Genomic DNA, 9,833 nt, shown 5'->3' on the forward strand with positions numbered 1-9,833 from the left:
GTTTCACGGCTTTTTGACATCTCAAACACAAAAACGGGACAAAGAGAAGTTCCTAAGCCTCTCTGCATAACAATTTCTGATTTATTTCACTATGCGAAACATTTTAATGGCTTGGAAACCACAGAGCTAAAGCACTGCCTTTCTCATGGCTCACAGGGCAACATGGATTAAATGCCTTATAAACTTAAATATCCTTTGACGCAGCAATTCTATTTCCATGAATTCAACTCTTCTCACTGTGCTGACAGCTCAGAGCCTGGAGCCTGTGTCTCTCTGTCTCCCTCTCTCTCTGCCTCTTCTCCACTCTCTCTCTCTCTCTGTCTCTCAAAAATAAGTAAACATTGAAAATAAAAAATTTTTAGAGAATTCAACTGTTCTCCCTGCACCTCCCCATCCCTAAACTCCTGTTCCCCACTCCCTATGAACTTGAGTCTTTGTAAAATATGTGGTCATGTGTTCTACATGCTTAGGTTTTGTGCTGCCGAACTCAGCCTGGGGCCAGCCCCAAGTCAGTCCATGAGGGATTGGCCTAATCCACAGAGCAGAGGGCTCCACGGTGCCCTTGCACAGTTTACTAGAACAGCAACTAGCACGAGAGGCATTCAGTAAGAAGCTGACAAATGAATTAACATAATTTTTCATAAAACTTACAGTGATGGAGATTTGGATGTTAAGAATATTCTTGCATTCTGGAATAAACACGCTGCATCCACAATGCACTGTCGTCTACTACTGTTAGGTTCAGGTAGCTATTACCTTAGTTAGGATGCTCACATGGTCATATATCAAATGGCCTTTCTCCCCCATGCACTATCATTATCAGTTTTGCCGGCAAGGTGAGCAGCTTCTCTATTATATCCTATAAAAACTCATCTAGTATGGGGACTGTCTGTCCTTTGAACATTTGGCAAAATGCACCTATAAAACCATCTGGACCTGGGGCTTTTTTGAAGTGATCTTTGTAAGTTGTTTTAATTTCTTCGATGTTTATTCAAGTTCTCCACTTTTCTTGCCTCAATTTGGTATTTTCCTACTTATCTAGATTTTTATCCACTTTGTCTAAACTATCATACTGTCATTAATTTTCAAAAACTGCATTACTGCTATTAATAGTTATTTTCCTTTTTATCATTCCATATCTGTATATGCATCTTCTTTTTTTAAATCAATCTTGGCGGAAATATCTCTCTACTCCTCTAAGGATGAGCGTTTACTTTTGTTAAACTTCCTTTTATTTTCTGTGGTGGTTGTCAGTCTCTGTATCGCTAACTTGTCCTTTTATCTTTACTATTTCCTTCTTCCACATATCCCTAGATTTGCTTTGTTGCTCCTTTTCCTTCTTATTGAGTTGAAGTCCTATTCCATTTAATTCTAGTCTTTGTTTTCTCGGAAACGTACTTAACCCTATCAATTTCCCTTCAAGCACTAGTTCAGCAGTGTTCCACACACTTTGATGTGTCGTGTTCTCGCTGTCCATCAGTTCGAAGTATTGGATGTTTTTCTTTACAATTTCCTCTTGAACCTAATGGTTGTTTATTGTATGCATTTAGTTCTCATGTGTGTGGGATGATTTCAGCTCTCCTTTTTATCCGTGACTCCCAGCATCACTGCATTGTGGTCAGAGCACAGATCGCTAGGACTTCTTACTTCTTTGGGGACACAGGATGTGGTCAGTTGTTGTAAATGTTCCACGTACACCAAAGATCTTGTTTTCCCTTTGGGTGTAAAGCTATGGATTGCTATTAGTTCCCATTCATCGTGTCCTTCGAATCTTGTGTCTTCCTGCCTCCTTCATCTCCAGTCTCTCGGAGCGGCGTGGCAAATGCTCCAGCTACAACAGTGGGGCCGCCTGGTCTTCCCCAGATTGGGAGGCGGCCCTTGTACCACATCAACTCAGCTGAGTGGGAACTGTCCTAGAAGTCCCTTCCATGTGCGCCTCCAGCTTGGGGCTGGCCCCGACAAACCTCCGCGTGAGATCTGGAAGGCCAAAGAGAAGCAGCAACCATTTCTTCGTGCTCTGAAGCTGCCAGAAGTTCTACTCAGCTCACGCACGCTGAGGATCTGACGGCTCGACCCGCAGACGCAGGGCAGGACCGCGGCAACCCCCGCCTTCGGCTGCATATCCTCCGCTTCTTGGGGGGCCCGGGTCAGGAGTGTGCAACTCGGCGGCAATAGGGGCGGCTACACTACAGGGCTGGGAGGAGTGGAAGACGGACGGGGGTTCCAGTTTGTCTTTGTAGGTTCCAGCGTCTCTCCGCTCTTCATTGCTTGCTCAGCTCCCCTTCCCCACAGCTGGCAGGGGTGAACCACAACAACCCCAGGCTTAATACTCAGGCCAAGGTTACAGCCTTGCTGTTGTGTCCCCCTGCGGAGTGGGGACGGACCCCACCCTAGCTACCATCAGAGGTGGAGGCTGAAGATGCCACGCCTGCACCAAGAGTGTGTGAACATACTTTTTGGGGAGAGGAGGGCAGTGCCCCAGCTGGGAGGAAGTGGCTCTTGTGGCTGAGAGGGGATAGGAGTGAGTGGCCCTGCTTTTACTGGGGTTAGCGGGTGTGCGGGGCTTGCGTGGTTTCAACTTCAGGTCAGCGCGGAGGGAGGGGCAGGCTTTCATCAGCCTGCGTGGGGCAGACGTGGAAAGAGGATGTGAGAGTTGAGAGCTGTCAACAGACAAACATCAAACAGACTTGCTGACATCTGTTCAGACTTCTCTGCGAGCTCCCACAATTATTTAAGGCTTAATCCATACAGTGAACCCTAGCTGCACTCCCCCTCTACGGTTCTCTCTCTCAGATCGAGCCCCGGGTGATCAGTTATGACTTTATCCACTTTAAGGCTATTTTGTCAATTGCATGTAAGCTCACGTCTTCCTGGTCCATTGTTCCTTGTGACAGCAAATAACATCCCCCTTGAAACTTAAGGTCTTTTTTTGCCTTCGATTCTATTTGGTATGATATACAAATTGCCACCCTGGCATTTTTAGTTTCTAATTGTTTAGCACATCTTTTCTTTTCTTTTTTTCCATTTCAACCTGCATTTATCTTTTTGGTTTATCTAAGTCTCTTGTAGACTAACACTGATGGATCTTGCCTATTTTTGTTAAACCAAACTGAGAAAACTGTATTTTGAGCAAGAATTGAAGACATATTTACAGTAATTACTGTTATAACAGAACTTTTCCTGTCATCTTCACATTTTCCACATACCATTGTTTTGCTTCCCCCCTTTACTATCGACCTTCCATTGGACAGATCCAATTTACCCTGTCAGATTCAAAGTTGCCCGTCCTATTTTCACTCCAGTCATCGTCCCTTATGATAACCCACAAACTATGTTCATTTTTCCTAAACCATGCCATGACCTACATAAAAGGATTTATCAATTGCATCAGTAAACATTTTATACTTTGAAGTATTAAAATACAACTCAGCAAGGGGCACCTGGTTGGTTCAGTCGGTTAGGCATCTGACTTCAACTCACATCATGATCTAATGTCTTGTGAGTTCCAGCCCTGTGTCAGGCTCTATGCTGACAGCTCAGAGCCTGGAACCTGCTTCGGATTCTGTGTCTCCTTCTCTCTCTGATCTTACCCCACTCACACTCTGTCTCTCTTTCTCTCTCAAGAATAAATAAACATTTAAAAAAATTTGTTTAATAAATAAATAAAATACAACTTAGCAAGAGTTAATGAGACTAAACCAATAAAACTAAGACCCCAGATCAAACCGTTCAGAGATAAGAAAAACAAATCTGCAACAATAAAATGTCGACCTCTTCTAAACTGATGAATTACTAAGACTAAACATCAATATTGTAATAAATGCGGATAAATGTAGTGTAGGAGGAACTGCGCTGTGAATAATCCCAACATGTTGTTCAATCTACCTTGAAAAATATTTCCCACTTGAGAAAAGGAATTAGGGCCATTTGAAAAATGAAACTTACAATTCGTTTCTCCCAAAATCTGTACCTCGGGTTAGTTAACAACAACTCTTTAGTAACAGGTGAACAGTATAAATAAACCTTCAAGCTGAAAGGAAGAAATTTAGAAAAACTGTTTCAGTACAATCCAAAAGGAACCATCTGGGTAACCAGAAAATACATTTCATGATATTATCAGTTATCTCCAATCACTCAGAAACTAAGCTGGCTTAAAAAGCATCAGAGCAGGGGCACCTGGGGGGTTTAGTTGGCTAAGCGTCCAACTCTTGATTTCAGCTCAGGTCATGATCCCACAGTTCCAAGAGTTCAAGCCCCACAATGGACTCTGTGCTGACAGCACAGACCCTCCTTGGGATTCTGTCTCCCTCTCTCTTTGCCCCTCCACTGCTTTCTCTCTCTCTCAAAAATAAACAAATAAACTTAAAAAAAAAAAAGCATCAGAATAATTCCCAACATCCCACCAACTGTGACTATCTCCGTCCCATCACAGCTGCAAAAGGGGCACCTGGCCAACTCAGTGGGCAGAGCATGTGACTCGATCTCAGGGTTATAAGTTAGAGACCCATGTCTGGTGCAGAGAATATTTAAAAATAAAAATCTTAGGGGCACTTGGGTGGCTCAGTCGGTTAAGCATCCGACTTCAGCTCAGGTCATGATCTCACGGTCCGTGGGTTTGAGCCCCACGTCGGGCTCTGTGCTGACAGTTCTTTTTTTTTTTTTTTTTCAATATACGAAGTTTATTGTCAAATTGGTTTCCATACAACACCCAGTGCTCATCCCAAAAGGTGCCCTCCTCAATACCCATCACCCACCCCCCCTCCCTCCCACCGCCATCAACCCTCAGTTTGTTCTGTTTTTAAGAGTCTCTTATGCTTTGGCTCTCTTCCACTCTAACCTCTTTTTTTTTTCCTTCCCCTCCCCCATGGGTTTCTGTTAAGTTTCTCAGGATCCACATAAGAGTGAAACCATATGGTATCTGTCTTTCTCTGTATGGCTTATTTCACTTAGCATAACGCTCTCCAGTTCTATCCACGTTGCTACAAAGGGCCAGATTTCATTCTTTCTCATTGCCACGTAGTACTCCATTGTGTATATAAACCACAATTTCTTTATCCATTCATCAGTTGATGGACATTTAGGCTCTTTCCATAATTTGGCTATTGCTGAGAGTGCTGCTATAAACATTGGGGTACAGGTGCCCCTATGCATCAGTACTCCTGTATCCCTTGGGTAAATTCCTAGCAGTGCTACTACTGGGTCATAGGGTAGGTCTATTTTTAATTTTTTGAGGAACCTCCACACTGTTTTCCAGAGTGGCTGCACCAATTTGCATTCCCACCAACAGTGCAAGAGGGTTCCTGTTTCTCCACATCCTCGCCAGCATCTATAGTCTCCCGATTTGTTCATTTTGGCCACTCTGACTGGCGTGAGGTGATATCTGAGTGTGGTTTTGATTTGTATTTCCCTGATGAGGAGCGACGTTGAGCATCTTTTCATGTGCCTGTTGGCCATCTGGACGTCTTCTTTAGAGAAGTGTCTATTCATGTTTTCTACCCATTTCTTCACTGGGTTATTTGTTTTTCGGGTGTGGAGTTTGGTGAGCTCTTTATAGATTTTGGATACTAGCCCTTTGTCCGATATGTGTGCTGACAGTTCTGAGCCTGCTTCAGATTCTGTGTCTTGCTTTCTCTCTGCCCCTCCCCCACTCGTGCTCTGTCTCTCTCCCTCCCTCTCTCAAAAATAAACAAACATTAAAAACAATTTTTTTTTTAATAACAAAATAAGGGATGCCTGGGTGGCTCAGTCTGTTAAGCATCCAACTTCAGCTTAGATCATGATCTCACAGTCTGTGGGTTCAAGCCTCACGTCAGGCTCTGTACTGACAGCTCAGAGCCTGGAGCCTGCTTTGGATTCTGCGTCTCCCTCTCTCTCTGCTATTCCCCCACTTACATGCTGTCTCTCTCTCTCTCTAAACTAAACATTAATAAATAAATAGAATAATAATAAAATAAAAATCTTTAAAAGAAAAAGTGCACAGACTTCAAGCTGTATTACAAAGCGGTAATCATCAAGACAGTATGGTACTGGCACAAGAACAGACACTCAGGTCAATGGAATAGAGAACCCAGAAATGGACCCACAAACGTATGATCAACTAATCTTTGACCAAGCAGGAAAGAATATCCAGTGGAATAAAGACAGTCTCTTCAGCAAGTGGTGCTGGGAAAACTGGACAGCGACTTGCAGAATAATGAATCTGGACCACTTTCTTACACCATACACAAAAATACACTCAAAATTGGAAGAAAGACCTCAATGTAAGACAGGAAGCCATCAAAATCCTCAAGGAGAAAGCAGGCAAAAACCTCTTTGACCTTGGCCACAGCAACTTCTGACTCAACACATCTCCAGAGGCAAGGAAAACAAAAGTAAAAATGAACTATTGGGACCTCATCAAAATAAAAATCTTCTGCACAGCAAAGGAAACAATCACCAAAACTAAAAGGCAACTGACAGAATGGGAGAAGATATTTGCAAATGACATATCAGATAAAGGGTTAGTATCCAAAATCTATAAAGAACTTATCAAACTCAACACCTCAAAAACAAATAATCCAGTGAAGAAATGGGCAAAAGACATGAATAGACATTTCTCCAAAGAAGACATCCAGATGGCCAACTGACGCATGAAAAAATGCTCCACAGCACTCATCATCAGGGAAATACAAATCACAACCACAATGAGATACCACCTCACACCCGTCAGAATGGCTCACATTAACAACTCCGTCAACAACAGATGTTGGCGAGGATGCGGAGAAAGAGGATCTCTTTTGCATTGTTGGTGGGAATGCAAGCTGGTGCAGCCACTCTGGAAAACAGTATGGAGGTTCCTCAAAAAATGAAAAATAGAACTACCGTACAACCCAGCAATTGCACTACTAGGTATTTATCCAAGGGATACAGGGATGCTGTTTCAAAGGGGCACACACACACCCATGTTTATAGCAGCACTATCAACAATAGCCAAAGTATGGAAAAAGCCCAAATGTCCATCCAGGGATGAGTGGATAAAGAAAATGTGGTATATATATACAATGGAGTATTACTCAGCAATCAAAAAGAATGAAATCTTGCCATTTGCAACTACATGGATGGAACTGGAGGGTATTATGCTAAGCGAAATTAGTCAGTCAGAGAAAGACAAATATCATATGACTTCACTCATATGAGGACTTTAAGACACAGAACAGATGAACACAAGTGAAAGGAAGCAAAAATAACATAAAAACAGGGAGGAGGACAAAACAGACTCTTAAATATGGAGAACAAACAGGGTTACTGGAGGGGTTGTTGCAGGGGGGATGGGCTAAATGGTTAAGGGGCACTAAGGAATCTACTCCTGAAATCATTGTTGCACTATATGCTAACTAACTTGGATGTAAGTTAAAAAAATAAAGTAAAAATAATAAAATAAAGTAAAATAAAATAAAACAAATGTGCATGGCCAAAGAATAAATCAAAAGACTATTCTTTTAAATTTTAATAAACATGAAACATTTTAATGAACACAAATGCATGAGAACTAAGATCCTTAACCCAGCATGCAAACACAAAGTAAATTAATTATGCATGCATTATGTACTTACTAAGTGAAATTCCTCCCAATTACCAAATGTACCAGTAGTCATCCCTAAATTAAACTATTTCAGAAGTTTAAAAAAAAAAAGTGCAAAGGGACAACAGGGAAGCAGCAAATGAGAAACTACGGTGCCCTCCGACCTCTTCAAAAGCCGTTCCCCATCACTCTTCGGTGAAAGGTACATGATCAGATATGTCCGGCAAGATCCCATCAAATGAAGCTACCTCTCAAGAATGGAAACGGCTGTGGGGAACAGAAGGCTTCTGTGTTTAACTTCATATAAGCCTGTTTCTTAGTGAGCAAAAATCAATTGCATAATAAACTTTAAAAATTCGAAAGCAAAGCTCAGAGGTGAAAAATAGTCTGTGGTAGACCATATTTTCCAAAGATGGCCACACTAATACATATCTCAACCGTACATGGTCTTTTTTCCAAAATGGAAATCCCTCCACTGACAGGAGGGGTCTGTTTTAACCTCCCCTTCAACCTGCCTTTGTAACCGACAGAACGTGATGAAGGAAGGTTGCACGGACGTTGGAGGCTACGTCTTCTGGGCAACATGGCTACCTGCTAACTTTCCCTGGGCGCATACACTTTTTAAGCCCTAAGTCTCTCTTTAAGAAGTTCAGCTATCTTGAAACCACCATGCTGAAGATCTTTGCTAGTGACAGAGATGCCCCAAAGCCCCAGCTGCCTGGTTCTTCTCAGCCTGGGTGTCAGACATTGAATGAATAAGCCTCCGGATAATGGCAGCCCCCATAGGACACCCTGCCAGGCAGAAACCAGCAACCCCCACTGCACTCCGTCAGAGTTCCTGACCCACAGAATATATGATTAGTTGTTTGGGGTAATTCATTACGCAGCAATAGATAGCTAAGACACAGGCCATAAAATCAGGCAGATCTGGTTGAAATCCGGGTCCTGCCACTTACTGGCTGCATGACCTTGGGCAATTAATTTAATAATTTAATAGTCGTCACTATTATATCCGCAGCACCCAGTACAGTGCCTGACTCATCACAGGCACTCAAAGAAACTGCTGGACTAATAAATTCCCAGTGCCTGGAATCAACACACATTAGCTATCATTCTCAAGAAGGCAGACTACAGATACCAGTTCACAGAAAAGACTGACACCCACCGGTTCAGAAGTTAACAAGTCAACAAGGCCTTTTCCAAGACCTATCTTGAGATTTGTTATTGACATTTAGGCAATGCCTACAGGAAAATAATGTGGTAGTTTAGCTTTAAAATCCAAAAACAAGTGATTTTCTTCACAAGAGAACAACTAGTTATACACACAAGTGTACACACAGTCGGAGAAATAAAAATGAACACACTATTGCTGCACACCCAATAGCATGATGAATCCCACAAGTGTCATATTAAGTGAAAGAAAACAAATAGAGGAGGAAATGATTCCATTTCCGAAAAGGTCAAAAACAGCCAAAGCTAAGCCCTGATGACAAAAAGTCAGACTATAGGTTGTCCCTGGGAAAGGAGGACTGACTGGGAGGAGGGACGGAGCTCTGTTCTGGGACACTGGTCCTGTTCTATTTCTTGACCCGAGTGGAAGCTTCACAAGTGTGTTCACCTGTAGAAGTTCATCAGATTGTACCCTTATGGTGTAAGTACTTTTCTGCATGGGAAGCTATAGCTCAATTAAGATGTTTACTTTAAAAAACACATACGGGGCACCTGGGTAGCTCAGTCAATTATGTGTCCAACTCTTGGCTTTAGCTCAGGTCAATAACTCTCGGTTTGTAAGTTCGAGCCCCACATCGGGCTGTACTGCTGCCAGCTCGGAGCCTGCTTGGGATCCTCTCTCCCCCTCTCTGTCTCTGCCCCTCCCCTGCACACCCGTGCTCTCTCTCTCTCCCTCAAAATAAGGAAATAAATTTTAAAACACACACACACACACACACACAAGTAGCAAAATAAATTACCTGCACTCCAACCTTCTTTTCAAGGTAGGGGCTCTTAATCCTTTCATGTGATCTAAAAACAAAAAAATCAAAAATCATAAGCACATTTTTTTGAGAGGATTCCTTAGACCAAGCAAACAGTTGGCTGCTCTTTTTAAGTTCCTTTTACGAGAAGATACACGAGAGGTCCACTTTTATAAGAGAACGGATTCAGATTCATGTGGGCCATTGGCTCTTTCTTCCGCAGCTGAAGAGGGCATCTGAACACAGGCCAGGAACCACTAAGAGCTGAGCATCTCTGGCCACCATGTAAATGGAGAACG

General features: G+C 42.6%; 1 protein-coding gene across 6 annotated transcripts in view; it reads right to left on the minus strand.

Annotated features, from left to right (window-relative positions):
- The window catches only part of DCLRE1C (DNA cross-link repair 1C), a 47,020-nt gene that overhangs the window by 27,566 nt on the left and 9,621 nt on the right, over positions 1-9,833 (minus strand). For 3 of the 6 annotated variants that reach the window (XM_049624635.1, XM_049624632.1, XM_049624634.1), the window contains exons 3-4: positions 9,532-9,583; positions 3,946-4,030 (exon numbers count right to left, since the gene is read on the minus strand). In XM_049624635.1, coding sequence (XP_049480592.1) covers positions 3,946-4,030; positions 9,532-9,583 — 137 coding nt within the window. Of the gene's footprint in view, positions 1-651; positions 4,031-9,531; positions 9,584-9,833 lie in introns of those variants that run through there. The other 3 variants (XM_049624638.1, XM_049624636.1, XM_049624637.1) reach the window with 3 other exon arrangements.

The sequence above is a fragment of the Panthera uncia genome, chromosome B4 (genome assembly GCF_023721935.1).
Source record: "Panthera uncia isolate 11264 chromosome B4, Puncia_PCG_1.0, whole genome shotgun sequence".
In the NCBI taxonomy this organism is placed as follows: domain Eukaryota; kingdom Metazoa; phylum Chordata; class Mammalia; order Carnivora; family Felidae; genus Panthera; species Panthera uncia.